Source organism: Silurus meridionalis, chromosome 8 (genome assembly GCF_014805685.1).
Source record: "Silurus meridionalis isolate SWU-2019-XX chromosome 8, ASM1480568v1, whole genome shotgun sequence".
NCBI lineage: Eukaryota > Metazoa > Chordata > Actinopteri > Siluriformes > Siluridae > Silurus > Silurus meridionalis.
Genome location: NC_060891.1, coordinates 2,595,003 through 2,618,447, shown reverse-complemented (window position 1 = coordinate 2,618,447; position 23,445 = coordinate 2,595,003). Strand labels below are relative to the sequence as shown.

At 41.3% G+C, this 23,445-nt stretch overlaps 2 protein-coding genes across 3 annotated transcripts in view; one reads left to right on the top strand and one right to left on the bottom strand.

Moving 5' to 3' along the window:
* Positions 1-84: 84 nt before the first annotated feature.
* Positions 85-6,023, top strand: ak7b (adenylate kinase 7b). 2 transcript variants are annotated; one of them, XM_046855858.1, is made up of 18 exons: positions 85-1,046; positions 1,723-1,878; positions 1,953-2,064; positions 2,140-2,234; positions 2,315-2,425; positions 2,515-2,598; positions 2,746-2,834; positions 2,999-3,089; positions 3,178-3,255; positions 3,447-3,596; positions 3,701-3,829; positions 3,919-4,018; positions 4,123-4,251; positions 4,346-4,393; positions 4,485-4,682; positions 4,774-4,991; positions 5,545-5,703; positions 5,813-6,023. In XM_046855858.1, the coding sequence occupies exons 1-18, from the start codon at positions 960-962 to the stop codon at positions 5,849-5,851; spliced, it is 2,073 nt and encodes a 690-aa protein (XP_046711814.1). In that variant the 5' UTR covers positions 85-959; the 3' UTR covers positions 5,852-6,023. The 2 variants fall into 2 exon arrangements, with proteins under 2 accessions (XP_046711814.1, XP_046711813.1); XM_046855857.1 differs by having other exon boundaries at positions 4,343-4,393.
* Positions 6,024-10,385: 4,362 nt separating this feature from the next.
* Positions 10,386-23,445, bottom strand: part of si:dkey-288a3.2 (protein phosphatase 1 regulatory subunit 37) — a 37,481-nt gene continuing 24,421 nt past the window's right edge. The window contains exon 12 of the mRNA XM_046855734.1: positions 10,386-11,257. Coding sequence (XP_046711690.1) covers positions 11,063-11,257 — 195 coding nt within the window. The 3' untranslated portion in view covers positions 10,386-11,062. The remainder of the gene's footprint in view (positions 11,258-23,445) is intronic.

Sequence of the window (23,445 nt, the reverse complement as noted above, 5' to 3'; positions counted from 1 at the left end):
CATCAACGGTTCACTGATGGACACTTGAATACAAACCTGTTCATGACAACTGCAGCTCCAAGCCATCGTAGCAGTTTATATTAGTTTACTCTTCATTTCTTGAAAAAAAAGGAATGCCTTAATTTCAAATCCCCAGGAAAACCAAAAATGCACGGAAAACCCGGGCTAATTTTACAAGGTTAATATCGATGCTTCTGCCAAAGAATGTAGATACAGTGAATAGAGACTTTTACAATTGTGTTCATTGAGTTTCTTTCTTTAGTACACTTTCATTCATTCTCTCTGCATGAGATACTTGTCTGTGATGCAGTGCTCTGTTATCCTGTGTTTCTCTATACTGTTAATGGTTTCTGTAGCCACGGTGCCATAATGACGGTATAAAGAAGTGGATTTATTTAGGGAGGACATCACTTAATTCCTAGGTGTAAAATTCACGGCCCACCACAGACTTTAAAACGATTTTGTTACATAATTGCATATATGTTCAACTGAATAATAATCAGAATCGAAATCAGGTTTAGGAATTTGGTTCCATCCGTTAGTGACTCTCAAATGTACAGACATAAATAACACTACACATATAGCTTGGACTATATAAGACAAAACAGACAAGACAAGACGAGACAAAACAGACTATACAAGACAATACAGACAATTTGAGACAATATAGACATATGAGTATTAAATAAGGATACAAAGTACATGTAGTATATAGTATATAATATACTATTATATTGTATATAAGACAAATACACTAAATAAAAAAGGTGTCCCCAAACTTTTGACTGGTTCTGGGCATACTGGATTTCCTCTCCATTCTTTCTCCATAGTTAAAACGTGAACCGAATCTCTTTTTGCGGAGTCAACTCAGTGAATCGACTCTTCAATGTATCGACTCCCGGGAATAGTTGCCAAGCAACGGAACAAACGGAGAAATAAAATACAAAAGGGAAACGTAAATGGCTGCAGATATGGAAACATTAACGAGTTCCAAACGAGTTTTTATCAACAATGTGGACAAATATACCTCAAAATATGTCGCACAGGTAACCTTTAAGTCATTAAATATCTTTTGGAAACCGCACTTCACTTTCCTGAGGTAAATTAGCCACAGCTAGCTAACTGTTTAATGCTAGCTGATTAGCCAGCTTTCAAAATGAATAAAAATATTATTGTTTTCTTTGGTCCGGTTTTTATTTGTTAATTGTAATGAAATGTTGTTCAAACAAGTGTCAAATAAATTTTCTTTTACTTTTTTAACCAAAAGATGGACAGCTGTTGCATTAATGTTAAATAAATACTTATGCCATTTATAAAATATTGACGAATATTTATTGTATTTGGTTCTTTCCAAGTGCGAAAGCTCCGTGTCGTCATCGATGCGGTGAGATTTTCTGTAAGATCTTTACTTAACATTTATGGAAGGAGTCTCCAGTGCCAGGACTTTACTATTTTAGTATATTTATATAGAACTACAGAGCGATAATAAAGCTTTCGTTTTATTTTCCGACATCTTTTTGGTATTTGGAGGTCTCTGATTTGTCAAAGGAAGGAAAGATAGAATATATGAGAGACTGTAAGACATTGACATCGTTTCCAAGAAATTAAATTGAAATTCATGTGCCGTAATTGCGAAAGAAAAAAGAAAATCGACCATGGATGAGTTCATGATTTACCAAAACTATTTCTAGTTTGACTTTTTTTTTTTTTTTACGTCTCCAGTTTTTATCCTCGTGTGTTCCTGGAGCATCTTACGTGGCTAAACAATTCGAGGATGAGGAGGAAATCAAGCCAAGTTCCCAAGGAGGTACTTTTGAGATTGTTGGAACTGTTTCGGGAAGTGAGAAGAAGTCTGGTTTTGCAGTAGAAGAATATTCGGTGAGTGAAACATCTGTTTGTTGCCCGTAATTTCCGCTGTCGACGCTCTTTCATTGTGATTTGCGTTTCCGTAGAATTTAACACGTCAAGAGCTTTTCCATCACCTGAAGGAGTCGGACGTTGTCGTTTATAACATCTACAACGAGAATGCTGATCAGATAGAAGAAGCATCTTGGGCGGTCTCAGGTATCTGCTTAAAAATAAATCGGGTCATATTAACTTTCTTTATAAACATTTTTTAATAAAAGTCTTTGTTTAAAGCTCTTCACGGGGACATGAATTCATTTCCTCGACCGAAGACCTTCATCCTGATCTCCACGCTCATGACATGGGCTCTGATTAAGCCACTCGATACGGTAAGTGTGGAAGCGATCATATCGTGTAGCGTGAATTCATCCGCACGAGAACGCTTGTGTTAATTTTTATCGGATTGTAGGATGATGCCAAGACTCCGTTTACGGAAGAGGACTACAAGAGACGGAAACCGCATCACAACTTTAACGATCATATCGCTGTGGAGAAGCTCGTGGTTAAACTGGGACGATCTGTGAGTGCTGCTGGAGGTGTTAGTTTTATTGACAAGTTTCTTGTGCTCTGTATTGTGTAATATTTATAGTATGGTAACATCAATTTCAGAATCAGTCCCAGTTTTCTACTTATGTGGTGGCCTCCGGACTGCAGTATGGAATGGGCGAGCAGGCGTTTCATTTTTTTTTCAAGGTCAATTGAGACATTTTTACTCTTTTGTATCTTTATTTTCACGCTACTGTAACTGATCATTTTGATGTTGGAGTTGGGATTATATTCTGATCTTTTTTGATATTTATCAGTGTATAACTGAGCGTTTGTGGCTCTGCTCTCTTTTAGACGTCTTGGATGGGAGAGGAACAGGAAGTGCCGATCTTCGGAGACGGCTCCAATTTCGTTCCAACCATCCACATCACTGACCTGGCAGGGTGAGTAGTGATGGACAGATTGCTCTTAGTGATGTATTTACTCTTTTTAAGTAAATCAACTCAAATGATTTTTAATCTCATCATGCTGACGTGGTGCCTTGTTTCCCAAGAGATTAAAGATCACCGAAAGTCCTTCTGTTTTTTTTTTTGTTTTTTTTCCAAAGGATTGTGCAGAACGTAATCGACTATAATCCCAAGCCTCAGTATTTACTTGCAGTGGATGAATCACACAACACCATCGCTGAGATCATCAGTGTCAGTTTCCTTAATGGCAGCGATCGTATTTTTTTTTTTATATCCAAATATTTTTCTGTTGCTCAATCCTTTCCGTGTTGTTTTATAGGCAATAGCAGCGGCACTCGGACCAGGAAAAACCAGGAACGTTCCCATAGAGGACCTGATTCTATTAAAGGAATTGACAGTGAGTCAAAGAAATGATCTTTAAAAAACACGAATTGCGATGGATTTAATTGCAGTTTGCTGAACGGCCAACAGAGAGCGCTAAATATACCAAAGAAGTTTTTTTTAATTAGAGTAATAAAACCTGTTGATAATGGCTAGCACAATTTCTTTTTTGTTGTTGTTGCTTTTTTTTTTTTTTTTTTCTCTCAGCAAGCAGAAATCGACCATTTGTTTATCAGCCTTCGAATGGAAGCCTTTTTTGTCACATACAATTTCAGCATCAAGTGGGTTTCAAAGAAAGGCATTGTTGAGAACATCGACCAAGTCGTGGAGGAATACAAGCTCGCGCGAGGCCTGCTGGTAAGCGACAGACAAAGTGGGATTGTTAGAATTATTAAGTGTGTCCATATTAATAACAGGCTCTGGGCGAGGGCCAGCTGTATTGATTTCTTTTTTTTTTTCAGCCTATTCGCATCTGTGTCTTGGGACCTCCTGCTGTCGGGAAAAGCACCGTCTCTAAAAAAATATGCAAACACTACAAACTGCACCATGTAAAACTCAAAGAGACCATCACCGAGACGCTCGCTCACCTGGTAAGTGTATAAAATAAGGAAAGCCGACTATATACTGTTTTGGTGGGGATTTTTAATAGTATAAAACTTTCACTTATGGTTGCGGTCAGGAGTCAAAAGTCCAAATGGAGGAAAGCAATGAGGACGACGAATCACAAGAAGCACAGGAGCTTTTGAATACACTGAAGACGAACATGGAAGAGAACGACGGTAATGAAGGAACGGTTCTAAGCGATGCTCAGTGATATTCCTCTCCAGACGCATCAAGCAGAACTAAATAGTTTCGTTTTTTTAGTAATCACCTCTTTGTTCAGGTCGGTTGGATGAACAGTGTGTTCTCCAAATCATGAAAGACAAGCTGAAGACTAAACCATGCATAAATCAGGGCTTTGTCCTGGACGCCTTTCCGAAGACATACAATCAAGCGAAAGAGCTGTTTTCTGGTAGGAGGGATAAAAATAAAAAGTCATTTTATTTGGTCTTAAGGTTTTTATTTAATTAATTATTATTATTATTTTTTTTTATATCTCACAGTAGAGGAGGACGAAAATGCAGACAAGCAATCCAGTATCCAAATCATCCCAGGTGTGTCCATTATTCTGGGAATGTAAATGCAGAGAGATCTCCAATGCTGCTTACGCTAACACTTTTCACTTCTCTATTTTCGTGTGCATAGAATATGTTTTCTGTCTTGACGCCACCGACGAGTTCCTGAAGGAACGTGTGCTGGACCTGCCCGAGAGCGTGGTTCAGGAGACTTCGTACTCCTTCGATACGTTTCTCTCGCGACTGGAGATGTATAGAAAAAACAATTCAGATGATGAAATTGTGATCAACTACTTTGACGAACAGGAGATTCCACCTCAGCATATAGGTCTCACCCGAACTGTTTTCCATTGCATTTGCAGTTCATGCCATGGCCAACAGAGGGCGCTAAAAACTTACAAAATGTTCTCGTGTTCTAGAGATCAACGGTGAAGACCCAGAGTATGTTCTTGTCATGGAGAAGGTGATAAAGAGTGTGGGGAAGGCCAGGAACTACAGCTCCACCACAAAACATTTAGACGAGGAGCAGAAGCTAGCGGAGATCAGGCTGAGGGAGGAAGAAGAGATGAGCCAGGCCGAAGCTGGACACATAGAGGACGAAGAGGAGCAGCAAAGAGCACAGTGCTGGAAAGAATGGGTACAAACACACATAACACTAGAACCTTGATCCATTCATTCAAGAGCAACATGAATATATAATTGATATTTAGATTTCTTAGAAGACAAGATATTTAGAAGACTTTTTCCGCACTTCCGACTTCTATATTCCATTTCTATTTATTGCATATGACAATTATTTATTATCAAAATTATTATTAGGCGTATTTCAGCATTAGCAGCTACAGCTATTCAGGAAATTTATTCAGGAAACTTTCCGAAAGTTTTATTTTCTTATATTTGAGTGGAAGAGTTTGAGTGGCCGCTGTAGAGCTCTGATCTCTTAACCCTACTGAAATGTCCACAAATGTCCTCCCTGAAGAGTGGAGGGATTTATTAGAGCAAACTGGGACTAAATATCAAACGCGATGCTTTATGGCCAGGTGTCCGCATACTTTTGGTGATATAGCGTACCATAATGGTAAGATAAAATTTTCTCTAGCATCGCTGTCTCATTTTGCTGCATTGCCGCACGCTTGCCATTGTGCGCGTGTGTGTGTGTGTGTGTGTGTGTGTGCGCACGCTTTTGTCAGAACGGGCGCCTGGAAGAGGCGAAGCAGCAGGATGAGGAGCTGTTGATGACGGAAGAAGAATCTGCCAAGCAGTACCTGAGGTGTACCGTGATGCCCGTTCTGTCCCAAGGCCTGAGCGAGTTATGCAGAATCCGGCCAAGTAACGCAGTAGACTTCCTGGTAGGTTCTCTCACCGTTTATGTTCCAGTGCTCCTGTATACTCGTGTATGGACTGAGAATGAGTTTACCCCCATATGTGTTTGGTGCATGAATATTTTTTGTGTTTCAGGCCGAATATATCCTCAACAACAACCCAGAAATGGAATAAAGCACGAGTTTTGCGGGATTCGAGAAACAGAAACGCTCCAGGACACGAAACGAGCAGCTCCAGGGTGACGCGGGACACTTCACACCGCTCCGTCGTTGATTATTTTCCTCTAACAGCACACCCTTTCGAGCTCTGATCTTCATTGTAGTCAGTAAAAGCTGATTGTAAAGTTTCTCGTTTCTGACCTTGATGTTTGTGTACCTGACCGTTTAAAAGCCTCGGAAAAAAACAAACAAAAGCCAGCTGCTAATTAAAAGTTCATTAACGGTAATGTATTTTGGTAGCGCTCGATAACTAGAAAAGTAGACATTGCGGGGCATAATTGCTTTGATCCGCTGTACGGTTTCAGAAGGATCAGTGCAACAAATGGCGAATAATTGAATATTTTCAACGCAAGTCGGAGAGTAGAAAAATGAATTGCATTGGTAAACAAAAAAATTATTCCATTTCCCCCCCAAACGTTCATCCAGTCCATTGTTTCAGGAAGTCGTTCGTTCGCAGCGCCGAAAGTGCTAATTACCGAGTCATTAAGACCGAGTCATAAAGTACCGAGTCATTATTAAGACTTCTTTAATGGACGTGCTTGTCAGAAAGGGCCTTCATTATTTCACGTGCAAGCAGAAAAAAAACGTCTTTCTCGAAGTTTAACGCATTGGATTATCAGGAGTCAAACGAACAGTGTTTTCCTCAGTATCAACAGCTCCAAGAGTATCAAGAGATGAAAACCTCACCTCACGTCACATCCGCAGGTCACATCTGTCGACACGTTTTTTTACGTTTTACGCTATTTTAGTTCCAGGCCTGTTTTTCTTTTGTCCCCTTTTGTCCCCATTCCTCCCTGTGAAGAACTTTTCGACTACGCCGTGCCTTTTTTCAGCGTGTTTTCCAGCCATTCCTGATATTTCCCAAAAAAATATTTCCCTGATATATTTAGCTCTTATATCTCACATTCTAAAATAGTGTCATTTGATATATTTGTGCATGAAGCTGCGCTTTTTAACAGGTCGCTCCTTTTGTTTTTTTCGTTTTCTTCCTGCAGGTCAGTACTTAAACCAGATTGAGGATCAGTCCTGAATGAGATACAGCTCATATCTAATGACCTTTAGCTTCTTTACATATCTACTGAATTAACTTTTTAAAAATCAGGACTGGAAGTCTGGGTTGTAGATACTCTTTCTTTAAAGTTTTATTTTGTTGGGTTTTTTTTTTATTATTATTTTTTGCGAAATTTTCAGTCGCATACTTTGAAAGCAAGCGGGCGTATGAGCACGTCAGAGCGTCTTCTCCTCACTAGATGGCAGTCTTTCCTAAGCAATCAGAAGCTTCAGCTTTTACAATGTTTTTCATTCACAGAAGGCCACACAGAAGTTATAATATTGTAAGTAATAATGTAAATTATCCTCTTCTTCTTCTTCTTCTTCTTCTTATTATTATTATTGTTAGTACACATATTTAAGTTGCAATGTGTGTAATATAAATTTCTTAATTCAAATGCAAAGTTACCTGATGCCACTGGAAGATAAAAACACTGATATAAACTAGGTGTGTGTGTGTGTGTGTGTGTGTGTGTGTGTGTGTGTTCATATCCATAATTTGGCTGTTAAGTTTCCCACTGTTGCTATTCATGGACTTCACTGGCCATTGACAATCAACACATTGGCACTTACAGAATGAGTGTGTTTTGTTGCTTAGGAACAACCGTGTGTGTGTGTGTGTGTGTGTGTGTGTGTGTGTGTGCACGCATGTGTTTGTATGTGTGTATGTCTGTCTCAGCGGGACGTCTCCCATGTGAATACCATTATGTTCTCTTCAATCGAAGTAAAGCACATTTTCTTGAACTGCCAATATTTATCATTGGCTTCGTTCTCTCTCTCTCTCTCTCTCTCTCTCTCTCTCTCTCTCAGGCCAGAAAATGCTTTCATTGATCAGAGGGCACACACTGTTGTGCATTACGACCGATCAAAAATAACATTGCATTTAAATAATCGTTCTCTTTTAAGAAGAACGACCCAAAGTTAAACTTTCTCTCGAAAGTAAACTTTCACACTCTTTATTGGCTTCTTCAGCGCCGTTCATTCTTCAGATACACAGAATAACACTAATTACCAAAAGAAGCAGTACAGCTTCGACATTATTATTATTATTATTATTATTATTATTATTATTATTATTATTATGGTGATTGTTATTTCACTAGTAAAACTCCTGAATTAGCTTTTCATTTGTATTCATTTGAATGTTGTAAATATAATCATTATTAATTATGTTTAAGAATTAGCAGAATATAACTGCTGTAATTATTATTATTATTACATTTATTATTATTAGCATTATTGTTATTTCACTAGTAAAACTGCCTAATTAGCTTTTCATTTGAATTCATTTGACTGTTTTACATATAATCAATATTAATTATGTTAAAGAATTAGCAGAATGTAACTTGTGCTGTAATTATTATTGTTATTATTAGTTATAATATATGTATTATTATTATTATTATTAGGCATGCATTTATGCAGTTATGTCATTTTATTATAATTCATAATAAATGAATTACACTAATAAAAAACCCTGTAAATTTCAGTAACTTGCTTATATTTTGGATATCAATTATTATTAAGCAGTAATTAAGTTGTTATTATATTATTATTACTGGTCGTAGTATCAGTAATAATAATAGTAATAATAATAATATAAGGTGTGTATATAACGCTGATGAGCTGAGTATTTATGTGAATGTCTCTCAGGGTGAGCAGTGAGCGAGGGCCGGTTCTCCACACCGGAACACACCCGTGAGCAGACGGCGGAGATCACGAGCGCGCAAGCGCATTGGGGCAGAGGCCAGAGGACACGGCGAGGAATCGGAGCGGCCCGCGGCGAGCGCTCGCCTCACGACTGATCGCGCTCAGCATCGTGTTGACAGGAGGAAGGAGGAGAAGAGGGCCGCGGTCAGCGGGGCTGCTGGGAGAGCGTGCCGGAAATCCATCAAACCGGGGGAACACCTCCAAGAAGCGTGCGTCACGCGCACCGAGCTCCTCGCGCGCTGTCTCTTTGGTGAGTCAGTGAAACGTTCAGGTGATTGATGAGAGTGCGCGAGCGGGTCACTTACAGCATTACTCATTATTAACGGCGTGGAAGACCTTCGCTGATTCCTCACCTGGATAATCATCATCATTAGAATAATCCGAATGATAATAATCATTTAGGAATATAAAGGACAAATTGTTATTATTTATATTTTATTATTATTGTTATTATTTAATACATCTATTCGCCACATTAACACAAAATCCAATTAAATAATTTCAGCAGTGATTTTTCCACACAACATGCTTTCCAAAACTATTGGCACCCCTACAATTAACACGCGTCGCCATGGAAATTACAGCGCTGAGCATCGCTCCCGCCGCGCAGCGTCAAACGTAGCTAGATTTTCCCGATTACGTTCGGTAAAAGCGCATTGCATCACAGATAATAGGAAATGATAAAAAAATAAGGATTAATATGCTAAATAAATATATAATACAAATCTATAGTCTTTTTTGTTAAGGCCAACATGTTTGGATGTATTCCTAAATATTATCTGGGGTTTGTATCGCATGTCTTGGCATGACAGTTTTCATTTTGAAATATTTTTTGTCTCTGTTTTTTTTTATTTCTTGTAAAATGCTTTATTTTTGTGTTGACCTCTTTTGCAGTTTAATCTTCACGTCCTCCAGAAATCGTCACCGTCGGCTCTTAGGTAACCGTCGCGTCCGTCCCCGCGCTTGAAACTAAACGACTTTAAAAATGGTATTCCTCGCGTATTGATGTAGAGAGCGTCTCTCCCATCGTCTGTACATCTGTTTCATGTTCTGCCACTTCCAAAGCCACCGGCATCAGAGCTGAAGAGACGGAAGTCTTTCTTGAAAACATCAGGTAGATCTTGTGTGTGTGTTTTTTTGTGTGTGTGTGTGTGTGTGGGGTGGGCGACGTCGGCTCAGCGGGGCTCGGCACCATGCTGCTCTGTCAATCTGCCCCTGCCCCGTGCCGAGGGGCACAAACCGAAAGGGGGGTTGCAATCCTGCATGAAACTGAAATCACATCAGTAACTGTGTGTGTTCTTGATCTACACATCTACACCCACTTCTCTACACACACCTGCCAATCATAGCACATCGGAGTAATCTGGGATTCTCCCAGACGAGTGTTTGAACCTGAGAACTGTACTTTTTTTTGTTTTGTTTTTTATACTCTAAATTTGCATTGCCTGGGATTAGACATCCATCACTAAGAGTTTTGCCTTGGGTTACATTTTTCTCTTCCTCCTTTTTCCTCCGGTCAAACAATTAAGAAATCTATTACGAAACGCCTCAGCAACGCATCCCGAATCGCTCCCGATAATCTCCTTCCCCGCACAAGAACGAAACCTTCTAGAAAAATTCTTTAGTCGCACTGATTCAATAAAGAGAACGAGTTCGAAACGAATAGAAATCGCACCATACTAATAGACGCTAATTACACTACGCTGTTTACGTTAAATATGATCCACTTTTTATATATTTATATATAGTGAATATATTTCACGTCGCTGTAAACATAGGTTCCGTGTAATAATTGAGTTTTACTAAGTGGAAGAAAAAAAAGAAAGAACCGAAAGTGATTGCAACATTCTTTCCATAAACAATACCTTTTAAACTCACAGCTCGAAGCTTCACCGTACCTCGTTTTCTTTCTTTCAACGCGGCATTCAGCGCGCAGAGTAACACGCTACACACGCTAATCGCAGACTCGGATACGAGCCGACGTAAATCGCGGCCTCCTCGTCCTCACATATGTTCGTCTTCCCACACGTCGTGTTTCTCTCCTCGAGTGAGAGAATAGAAATAGTGTTTTTTTTTGGTAAATTATGCGGTGTTTTACTACATTAACACACACACACACACACACACTTTGGTCTTTTACTTTAAGCGAAGGTGGAAGCCTGGCGAACAGAACCGACTCAGCGCTCTAATAAAGTGACAAAAAGCGCAAAAGAAAGAAAAGCATTCTGTTGGTTTTCAAGGTAATTCACATTTCGGAGCAGGTTTTTTCTAAAGAAAAGAAAAAAAAAGCCCTCAGCAGGAACATTAGGTTGGAAACAGCAGGGAGGCCACGGCTTCATTAGGAACGGGAGACGCTTCAGCTTTATTAATCCGAGTTTACGGGTTATTCGTGGCGTATTTATTTCTCTTATGCGCTTGCAAGTGTTTGGGCAGGGACCCGGCGAGCGACGGCTTCGCCGCTGTTATCTTTCCCGTCGCAGTCGTCGTGATTGAACAGAGCAGCAGAGCCCCGGTCCATCTCGGAGGCCGCCTCTGCGTTTGCCGCGCACAGATCCGAGATCCTGCTCAGTAGGTCCTTCTGGGTTTCGATCAGAAACTCATCCTGCGAAACAAGAGCACAGCGCGGATATTTAACAGGGTTTTCATTTATTCGTCAGTTTCATTTGGTATGTGAACGAACAAGGCTGTAAACACAGATGCTCCTGCTGAATTTGCTCAAGAACAAAAGATGGGAAGAAAAAGAAACACACACACACACACACACACACACACACACACATCGACAGTAGTAGCGGGTGGGGATCTGGCTTGCGGACAGCACTGGCGACACACGCACACTTCCCTGCTCATAAATTATCACCGGGGATGACGAGGCCTCCGAAGCCACCGGTGTGTTTTTAGCGGTCGAACCCCACCGTGCCAACCTCCCGACCCCGGCGGAGTGATGCCACGGCGATGCCCGCCGTGCCAGCCTGTTTTCAGCAGAGCAGTTAATAAAGAGATTGATTATCAGACTGTCAGGAAGTGACAGTTGGACAGGGGCCGCTCCCCGTGAGTGACAGAGGGCACGATCGGCTCGCTGCAGCAGCAGCGCCGCGCCACCCGCACAGTGCCAACGCGGGGAGGGAAACCCGCCGCGGGCACAGCCACCGCCTTCTGGAGCAGCAGCTCCACGGCTGCAAAACACACCTCCGCTGCCAGAGTCAGAGTTCGGCTCTGCCATGCGCTCCCTTCCGCTTGGCTCGCACGCTCCTCGCATGTACTCACACCGCGCTTAGGCCTCGCCTGCTTTTCCAGGAGACTCATCAACATCTGGGCCAGCGCTTCCGAAAGTTACACGAGGAAACTTCTCGCAGTAGAGTTCTCGCTGACCTTTCCTAGGTCGATTATTTAATTGGACGACTTGCTTTCGTTTGTGACCCGACAAACCAGGCATCTCCATTTTCATTACCTCGTTACAGCACCCATTTTCATTCCATTCACAGACGCATCAGACGTGCGCTCTTCAGTGTTCTATGGGTTTTAAGAGTTCACTAGGTTTATGGAACGGTTCTACATAAACCTTTACAGTCTGGCGGCAATCACAGCCGAGAGGTGAGTTTTCAAACTTTCCAAGAAACACGCACGTTCGGATAGCAGTCGGCCGTAAGTGGGATCACGGTCTAATTATATTCGTTTATTGACACATCGGAGGAGTCTGTTGACATTCCTGACAGTTGCATCTCATTTCCCTCTGCCACCGCGACTTTACGGTGTTAATATTAAAAATGTAATGGTATCTGTTTAGCTACTTCCATCATTAGTGAAGTAAAGCTATGTGTTCTTATTAGCTTTTCGCTTAGCAGCAGTGAGTGAAATCGAAATTAACTTACACAAACAAAGTCGAAAGTGCAGACAATCAAATCCTGCTTTTTATTTGCAAGATTGTGAGAGGGAAGAATTGGATTCTGGAGTAGCTATTGGTTATAACAGGTGATCATTTACACATTGCAAATACTTCAAATCAGAAATGCGTGCACACCATGGTGACCTCGTTTCCGAGGCACAGACCGGAGGAGAAAAAATGCCTCTCAGTACACGTTTCTTTGAAGGGAGGTATTTTTGTGTGTTTCTACCGTGTAATTGGTTTCGAACCTGTGCTAAGACCTGCCATTAATCCCCCTCATAATGATCGTTACAGTCTGAACGCTAATTTATAGACGCCTCACAGCTGGAAATTTTGAGCGTCATGGATATTCGAGGCAGCACGCGTGCCGAAGACGATAGAAGGACGGGGAGGCGTTTGGAATGGTCCTAATTAATGATTTAACACCTCTCAGGTATGAGTACACAGTCAGACACACTTTGGGCCCTGCTTTGTCTGTCCTCTCGGTTGAGATGCTGTCTGTGCGATGCGGCAGCGCGTTTGAAGTCGCGCTCGTCTGTCTCCTGTTGGCCGCGTCCCCCCTTTTTTTTAAATGAAACATAAGCTTTAATAGCGTCACCGGGAGAAGCGGGTGATAAAAGGCGAAGGCGGCGAGCGATCGTGCCTGTTTTCTCACGAGCGCTCTGTTCAAACAGCGCATTGTTCAAAGACAATGCATGCAAAAGACGCACAGACGGGGGGGCTCCTGGTGGAGGGAAAAGTGGGGGGTGGAGGGTCGGGGGATTCTGCATCATGTCTTCAGGGAGATCAAACTATCATGCAGGTAGAATATATATATATATATATATATATATATATATATATATATATATATATATATATATATATCTTATATCTTATATCTATATATATATATATATCTCTTAGGATCACAGAAGAGGAAAGTGTTTAGGTTGACGTGTCAGAGAGAGACGAGTAAACCATCAGGCCTCGTGATGAAAAGATGTGTGACGTATCTTTTTAAAAAAAGATTATTAATGTTAAGACACTCAGAAAAAAAAGAGAAGCAGTAGAGGACCAGAAGTCACTTTACTTGATGTTTAAAAGCTCACAAAGCTCCAATTCCAATGAATGTGGTATATCTACAGGTATAAAAAAAACTATGGCAAAAAAAAAAAAGTCTTTTCAGGCTTCTTTAGGCTTCACAGAGATCGATACTGGTTTTGTGAACATCTAGAGGGAAAAACTCTGCTCTTGCCTGCACCAGGACGACGCAGATGGACAAGATGCTCAGTGGCACGAGATCCTCCTGGCAGAGTGCCACTTACACAGGCTCTTTTTTTATTTTTTTATTTTTTTGCCAGGCTGCTAAACTAATCGGGATAAAAGCAGGTTCCTGCCGGCCACGAATTATAAAGTCATTAACGAGTACAAATAAGGCTGTGCGTTGAGGGGCAGCGTGAGCAGGCCGATGCAGAGCGCCAGGGGTTTTCAAGGGTCTCAGAGCCGAATGAGCCTTTACACAAACACTCACAGTCAGTGCCAATCAAACAACAAGACTGTGCGCATGTGTGTGTGTGTGTGTGTGTTTCGATTCGCTATCCATACATATTTATTCCTGTAATTACTGATAAAGTATAAATCATTCACGTCTCCCCGTTATGTAATCTGATTCCACACAAAAGCAAAAAAAAAAAAAAAAGAAGAGAGAGGAAAAAAGAAAAGGAGTCGTTTAAGTTGTTCTGCTCTGGTCTTGGCAACTAAACTAGCTCATTTGTTAGCTCTGCATTCTCTCAGACAGCCTTATAAATGGAGGCACTATCCAATTATTACAGGGGCTAAAAGTAGAGCTGCGGCACGCCAGAGCCGAATCTATCACCACGCGCGTGTGTGTGTGTGTGTGTGTGTGAGAAAAGTAGAGAGTATAAAGCAGCATCCATATGTTGTCTTAACGCCCTTCCTTTTTTTTCAACCTGTATTACTTGATGCTGAGACTTTTTGATGATTTATTCCTTATAAAATAATCACAGGAGTGTCTTTTTTTCTCTATCAGATGCAACTGCATACAACAACTTACTGTAGATACACAACTTATGAGAAAGATCACAAGTAGAAATCTAAAGAACACGAGTCCAACTGACAATGGCAGCATGTCTATAATGTCTAAAGTCATCAATTTGTGTGGGAGGGAGAAGTGTGTGTGTGTGTGTGTGTGTGTGTGTGTGTGTGTGTGTGAGAGAGAGAGAGAGAGAAAGAGAGAGGGAGAGAGTGACGCGAACGGCTACTTCGGAAACTTTCTGATAATTGGCTTCTTAAAAAGGGGGCCTCATTTTTAACTGTGTCACCATGGCTGGTGGATGACAATTAATCTGTTTTCCACTGTTTTCTTGGCATCTGTGCCAATTACTTTATATGCTAATATATGTAAATTACCAAACATTTTCAGATGCCAGTAACAAGTAGGTCTACGCATGCGTCGGCCTTTTATTTATTCAAAATAATTTTTTCACATTTATTAAAATGCGCTCTATCATTCTGTCTGTCTGTCTGTCGGTCGGTCTGTCGGTCTGTCTGTCTGTCTGTCTGTCTGTCTGTCTGTCTGTCTTAAAAATATTTTTTCATTATTATTATTTATTTATTTATTTTTTATAAATGTTAATAAATACATTTAAATAATTTATTCAATTTATATAATTTATCATTGTTGATATTGTTATTAAATAATAACTAAAATGAATAAAAATCAGTGCTGATAAATATCAATTAGTAATAAACGAATAATAATAAACGCATAATCAAATTTGAGGTTCTATGCGAGGCCCGTTGAGGAAAACAGGATTTGTGACACGATCGCTTCGCCGCAACTCTGTAGACTATCCATTATACAGACGTTTAACAAAATACAGGAAAAAAATGTCAAATAAAGTCCACAATCATGCTGTATCTCAATTTTTTAAATTTTTTTAAAGCACAGAGGAGCTTTTTTCCCTGTCGTTTGACGATCGTGTTGTGACTTTATTATTGTAAGAAAGAATGAAAAGAGTCACTGATAAACATGTAGCATAAATAAATTCCAATCAAACGCATTTTTCAAACGTCTGGATTGTTTGACTCGATAACATAAAGGGCTGTAATTAGCAGCACTTTATTTCTTCGCACTGTCGTGTTTATCCTTTCAGACGATTACACACACACACACACACACACACACACGTACGAAAGCGACTCGTCTGCCTCTGACTGTAGATGTCACTGTTGTATGTAAAATGGATGTTCAGGCACAAGCTCCTGAAATGGATGTGACTCGAAATGAGACTTTTTGTTTGTTTGTTTGTTTCTAATGTGATTGGTTTTTTTTTTTTTTTTCACTTTTAAAAAGTAATTTTATGGTTCTGGAGAACAACACAAAAACCTCAGAAAACATTAGGCGGCCGTCTAATCTTTTATTTTAATTTGAGATTATAGCCCGCTCCAACTTCAATTGTTTGCAGTTGCTCGAGCTCGGTCTTAAATCTGTTGCGGAACGTACCGGAAAACAAACAGCCTCTGACTTTATAGCAGCTACAAACAGCCGGTTCCTCAGGAACATCTCTTAGTGGTAAAGCTACTGTTAAAAAAGTGCTGACACCATCATAAATTCTAAAGAAAATTAATTGGACATTTGTAGGTATTTCATTGTTAAGTAACAATCATGTGTATGTTTTACTATAAAAATAAACGACGACGTATTTAGTTACTAAACCGTCGATCGACCGTGTGAGATCCATTTTCACGATGTATAGTTTCAAACTCGAGTCTTCATGAGGGAGCAGTGATGGAATAAATCCAGATGAGGACAAGTTCCCTTTGGAGTCAAATTTCCAATTCAAATTTGAATTTCAAGTCTGGTTCCTCTCACGGTTTCTTCCTCATACCATCTCAGGGAGTTTTTCTTTTTCCACTGTCACCACTGGTTAAACTCGCTACTCGAATCAAATTGAATTGAGCCAAAGAATTAAAGAAAAAAGTTTCTAAAATACATTTAAACTCCGGCTGACTCGAATGAGTAGACAGTCCTGTCTTAATTTCTTCCCTGATTCTCCTAATTAGCTCATTAACATATCGTTAAGTACGTCTGATAAACGTTAGCAATGAGGACTCTCTCGCAAAAGTGCTGCACACAAACGTGACATCGCGTCAAAATAAACAAGCGCACGTCATATCTCGTACCTCATATTTTCCAGCTTTCGGGTTCGTTCGCATTTCAAGGCACGTACGAACGATGTGCACTTTTACGAGGTCCAGCCTCTGCTCTCTTGACAGCGAAAAAAAAAAAAATCTTTCAGTCGTCTGTTATCAATTTGCTTTCATCTGTGAATTACACGTCGTGTGAAATTTCACCCAGTAATTAAGGTGAGTCCCCGGCGCTTAAGAGAGCCGTGATTTGCAGCGATTATCAGGGTTGAGTGCTGGAAAACGACCCCGCTGTGACCTCCGGGGCAGACTCGAGTGGAACCGGCTACAGCCACCGCTTATTTAATTGATCTCCGCAGCTTCACATTTAAATATCATACCAGAACTGACGGGTTTGTTTCCCTGAGCGCGACACCGAGAGACGATCCGTCGTGCAGTTCTGACCTGATTCTCGTTAGTTTGTTCACCCTATGACTCGTCTATGACATCAGTCTGGGGCATTTAACGAGATATTAGCTGGAAAAGATTATGGTTTCTCAAAGCGTACGGCAATCGTAGGGTTGAATCTAAAATAATCAATGAAGCTGAATCACTGTTTAATATATTGCAAACCACAGCCAGTCAGAGATTTTTGCACAATAACAGTTTGTCACGGTCACGCAGTTTTTCCTAGATTTTTTTTTTTATCTGTATACCGTATCACGTCAAGGAACAAGTTAGCACGTGTTAGCGCTTACACAGCTGTTCCCTCACCCTTTCGTTACTAAGAAACGACAAACCGTTAATTATAAAAAACCTACTCACTGATACAAAGCACTAGAAATGGACACTTTTCATGTCTCCTCAGAGTAAACTGTCCCCCATATTAATGCACTTATTTCTCAAATAATGTTTTTTGAAATGTTTTCTTAGGCTTTAATAAACCTCATATATATCATCCAGCTGCGAATGCTATAAAAATAAGCACTTTTAAGACTGAAAGCATTAAAAGAGGCTTCAAAAAGTCTCACAAATTAAGTACAAGGAAAAGTTGTTTTTTTAAATCCCAAATATGAAATAAAAGGCAGAGCAGCATCATTGCACCGTGAATAAGGACGAAGGGGAAGAGACTAAACCGCAGCGCTGATTTTAATGACTCGTTTTACTACATGCTACGAAGATTAGGACTCGATGAAGCACCGTCTGTAAGCTGGAAGAATGTAGGTATATGTACCTTCTGTCTCGTCGGCATGGCGAGGTTACGTCAGGTGGACCATTTTATATGCTGAGACGAGTTAGAGCGATAGTCGCGATCTGAACCTGATTTAAGCAAAGTCTTTTGAAAATTGGTGAAGTATATATACAATGCCTACACACACCACATGGGTTTTAAAGAAAAGTATTCGGGAAGCCAATAAAGTGACGGCGCAATTTTCAAAGCAACGCAGCTGCGTAGAATGGTAATAATTCTTGCTTCTGATTGGACAGCCGGTCAGAGCTCTATAGCAGGTCACTCAAGAACTTCCACTCCAACCCACGTATAGAATATCTTCATGTACATTGTCATGGCGGAGCAGGTTTGGGTCCCTTTGTTCAAGTAAAGGGAAAATTTCATTCTACCACATCTTAAGGCATCCTATACAATTGTGTGACAGTTTGAAGAAGCCTGGAAAAGTCAGGTGTCCCAATACTTTCGTCTTTGTATTACATGCGTAACTTCAATGCCTGTATGGAAGGAGTCTCCAGTGCCAACACTTTGTAACAGTCAAGGGGTAAATGAAGGCATGTTTAAAGCTGCTGTTTCTTCAAGAACCTGTTCATGGGAAATGTATATCTTTCCCTCAGTAAAGCAGTTATTATAAGGACAGGTTTGTAGATCCAATAAGCTTGTAATACATACCTCTAGTAATCGAGTCACTAATAAACGGGTGGCTTAGTGTCCGTGTCCGTGTCCTCTTAGCACAAAAATAAGCACAGATTTCCCTCCTTAATAGACACAAAAGACACTTCTGTGACTCCTGGTGAATGGAGCTGGGTTAATATGCACTTGGCTGGATTTACATAAATGAGAACATAATCAGGTTATGGACATTTAGTCCAACTTACCCAAGCAAATAAAAGCCTACGGGAGACCCACAGAGCCCATTATAGCTTTGGTATTTAAAGTCCTATAACACGTCGTCCTTTTTTTTTTTTGTCGCGTGAATTTCCTAGTCAAGCAAATCGTCATTTTTTTCTGCTTAGACGTATACACAGTCCTGCTGATGAGGTCTTTATCGTGAGTGGTTATCCTGTAAAAAAAAAAAAAAACATAGCTCTTAAGGAACTCTTCAGGTATTCATTTGAATAGAGCACGCTGAACGAGTGTTTCTCTAATTGATCCCTGGGGAAAACAGAGATGGCTCGGCCCGACAAACATGTTTTCCCCCAATTACGGACACAGTTTTTTAAAACGAGGCCAGGCAAGCATGCAGTACATGCGACGACGGAGCTGCCTCAGCTACAGCGCGTTTCATGTACAGAGCAAACCCATGAGCGTGTTTGTCTTCACAATTTACATAGAATTATAACACAGCGGACGTGTGGATCCTAACTCAAGTCACAATAGATCTTTTTAAAACAAATTTCTCTCATGTCCCACGTTTCTGTAACACAGGGTTATTCGGTGAGATTGGGTTAAACCACTTGTTTCGTCACCCGCCAAGTTCCACCCACCACCCAGCTCTCCTGGACACTTTCTCGCATAAACGGCGCACTCAGACGCCCACGACTGGCTGACAATGCTAGGGGAGAGAGTAAGGCCATGCATCGTTTGCTACAATACAAATCTAGGAAATTGAGCTAAATAATAAACTGGAAATATTTGCTAAGTGAGGTTTTTGTAGACTTGGCGAGAAAAAAAATCTTCTGTTGTTTGTTAGTCACTTTACTATTATGGCTCCAGTATAAGGCTTCCGAAAAATGGCGCACGCCTCCAAAGTAAAAAGAACAATGTGTGAAGTGTGTGGAAGAGCGAGTACTGCTCTCTGTAGGACATGGCACACGGCGAAGCGATGATGGAGCGATGGACAGCAAGGGACTGATTACCACCGGGGCGTCTCACCTGCTAGCCCATCATCATCTCAGCCCAACGCCAAACAGGTGCCATACATGAGTATGGAATGACATGGTGCCGTAGCGTTGGCCTCCAGCGCCGCCGCTGCCACAGTGCCCAGCTCGGCTCATGAGTCAGAGGGCCAGAGATCAAACCCGTGCCTCCTGAACTGAGAGTTCTGGCGAGCCAACTAATGATGGATGCCCACTTTCGCTCCCCTCTGGCCTGGCGTTGGGACACGGGGCGCTTGAACAGCTGGCCTGCTCTTGCCCGCCTGGACGTGACAACCTTGGCACTTTATTAGTGGTGCCCGCTATGCCAGCTGATCCTTTCACAGGGTCCCTGTCATGCTGATGTCTTCATCGCTAAGCAGAGCAGACGCCCGCTCCTGGCAGCCACTGGAGGTGACAACAAATCCAATTATCTCCCCTCCATGGTGCCCAGGCAGCCTGGGCCGGTGTGACAGGGACGGGGACATCCAGTGCCCTACTACCTACCCCATCCAGCTCACTCCACAGATACCCTCTGTGGTCACGCTAACACAAATAGCGTGCCGCCAATTCAGTCAGGTGGGAGAGCAGAACAAAAACAGGACTCCTTAGATCCACTCTAGGACATGCGACAGTGCAACGGAGGCAAAAAAAAATCTTCTCAAAGTCACACCGGAAAATGTGTCAGCCGAAAGGTGATGGTGTTAATTCATAGCAGCTCTGTTCTTCTCAGCCATTGTTTAGGACTGTGAACCGAGCGAGCTTGCTAGCGACACCGGATGCTCATGTGAGAAACGGCAACGGGAGGGATAGAAAAACTGATCTCATTTTAACTTCTCATCTCGATGATTGATTCGTTTCAATTGTCTCGAATCAAGAACAGTCGAGAAAGTTACCCGAAGACAGCCGAAGGCGCGGCGAGTGGCGCTACACTTCAGTCAAGGTGTTTTCACTAACAGACAAAACTATTCCACGCAGACGTGTTAAACGTACACAACACATGGTATTGTTGTGAAACTTTCCCAATTCAGACACAACACGAGCCTTTGAGCCTCGGTACATGTTGACTGCTGATTTGCACCCGTAAATAAAAAAAACGGGGGGGAATGGATACTGTTGGGGGTGGGGTGTGTGTGTGTGTGTAATAGATCAAGTAAAAAATAAACCATTGATTTATTATTTGTAGTTATTGATTTTAAAGCAAATCAATAGGAAAGGAAGGCTGAGCTCAATAACGAAATGTGCCTTTAAATATTTTTCCTTAACCGTGTGTCATTCTTTATGTAATATACAGCGCTTTACAATTTCTATAATTTAGACTCAATTTGTGCTTATTTTCAAGTTAGTAATCTTTCGAGTTCCACCATATTTCCCACCATGGGTGTACGTTTCATAAAAAAAATTAAATGACACGTGATTTTATTTTTGGTATCATTTTTACTTGGACCTCGTCCGATGCATGAACTTTCGTTTCGCAAATCGATCATGACAAAAGCCAGAAGTTCTGATTTACTGTCGTGAAGAGCTCCTCCATCACTCACACACCTAGACGTGTGTCATGTCACTCGCACTTAATAAAGCATCCATATTCAAAAGGAGGTGGGGTGCTTCAGCATGGTGGATATTTGAAAGGGAAAGGAAGGATCGTAGCTGGATGAAGCCCCGATAAAAAAAAAAAAGCAGCGACTCGAGGGCTTCATGATATTCAGATGAGCCTCAGAGCGGCTGACTGGTGACTCGGAGCGCTTGAGCGTACAGTCGGAGGACATGCCCAAAGGGAAATGCAAAGAACTCTGACGGACCGGCTCATCCGACGGGCCATTTCCAGCCGAGGAGACGAAGAGATGCCTTTCCCCGCCGCGTCGAAGTCGCAAAAGTGTTTTAGAACAAAAAGTTACGATAAACTTTCAAAAATATTTTTTCTTCTATGCACTTGAGCGCCTATTTATTTTGTTTTTTTTCGGCATCTTATCAATCATCTATCGCTTAGTAACCATTCCTACGCATAGCTCTTGAATACGTCACGTTGCCGGTTTGGATTTGTGACATGCGACTTGTGCCGTGGCCTTTAAACAAATCCTGTCTTTCACAAGCCAGTTTGTCTTTCCGACTTTCCTCCACCTCTTTCCCACCCCCACACTCCATCACCATCAAATGAAGAAGATGAAGAAAAGAAGCAAGAGTGAGAGAGAGAGAGAGAGAGAGAGAGAGAGAGAGAGAAAAGCTACCTCCTTCCTGCGAAACTGTAGGTCACACCTCTGACTGCACTGATGGGGGTAAAGTAGAGCGATTAAAATGACAGGGAGACAGATCGAGTGTGACACATCAAAGGGCCCAGAAAAAGCTGGAAAACTGAGCAGCGCAACCTCGCCTCATCCCCCTCTCCAGCAGGGGGGAGAGAGAGTAAAAGAGAACAAGAAGGGAAAAAAAAGGGAGAGAGAGAGAGAAACAAAGCCGACAAGCATGCACCGCACGGTCAACACGAGCACCCAGAGACCCCCGCGCTCTCCCGACGGCGCAAACACCCGACCCAAACACTACACGGCCAGTGATTACACTATACACGCTCGCGCACTCTGAGGGGCTAATTAATGCTTTAATATGCAAATGAGCGCCACAGTAAATTACACAGCTGGCAAATATGCCTGTTTTGCCCCTGAAAATAAACCAGGAACTGAGCAAGACTGTTTGGATTGAGGGTGCAACGAGAAAGAGAGAGAGAGAGAGAGAGAGAGAGAGAGAGAGAGAGAGAGAGAGATGGAAAGAACGAGAGGAAGATTTTCTTCTGTTTTTTGGCGGAGATTTGAATAGCTCCGGCTCCTGCTGCAAAAATAAAGCCTTAAGTGCTCCAAACCCTCATTTTTATCTGTTGTATATCATCCTTTTGCTTTTTGTCTCACTGAGGACTCGGTCATCCAGAATTTTCCGTCTTCCCAGGCAGAGATTCATGGATAAAAATGATGATTTTAGGACAAAAAAGACAAAAAAGAATCCACACTTATAAGCATTCCTGTAAATACGTGGGACTTCTCAATAGTACGGATTTCCATGTGTAACAGATTAATTCATTCAGGAGGTTTTTTTTGCTGATAGAATTGTTTTGTGGATTCAGTAAAAATCTAATTTATGTATGTATTTAATTATTTATTAGGGATTTTTTTTTTTCTTTAAAGCGCTCCTGTGATTAATGCATCAGTTCCATTCTTCTATTGGTGGATTTGGGAACTCTGTGATTTCAGATTTTTTTGAGAGTATTTCTGTTTCCTGTAATTTGTTTAACATGTTGTGCAGCATGTTTGCTACTACTGTAGCAGGATATGAACAATTTGGGTTTTTTTTACAGGATATGCAGGAGCATTTTGAGGAAGTGTAGATGATGATATATTCATATTTATAAGGTTGGATTTGTTGGACTGCCATGACAAAGTTGTACATTTCTAGTATGCTGATTTTTTTTATGTTGTTTTAATTCCCTCCACTCTTCTGAGAAGATGTTTCACTAGATGTTGGAGTGTGCTTGTGGAGATTTGTGGAGATTCATTCAGCCACAAAGGTGTTAGTAAAGTCATGTAGGTGAGGTGAGGAGGTCCAGGGCGGAGTCAGTGTTTACATTCATCCCAAAGGTGTTCAATAGGGTTGAAGCTCTATAGCAGGAGATCTTCCATTCCAACCCATGTAAAGCAGATCTT

What these genes read in the sequence shown, in the direction of transcription:
- ak7b (XM_046855857.1), top strand. Translation starts at nt 960, where the DNA reads ATGGCTGCAGATATGGAAACATTAACGAGTTCCAAACGAGTTTTTATC. An exon ending in TGATTAAGCCACTCGATACG is followed by an intron (nt 2,235 to 2,314) that starts GTAAGTGTGGAA and finishes ATCGGATTGTAG; the next exon opens with GATGATGCCAAGACTCCGTT. An exon ending in CCATCGCTGAGATCATCAGT is followed by an intron (nt 3,090 to 3,177) that starts GTCAGTTTCCTT and finishes GTTGTTTTATAG; the next exon opens with GCAATAGCAGCGGCACTCGG.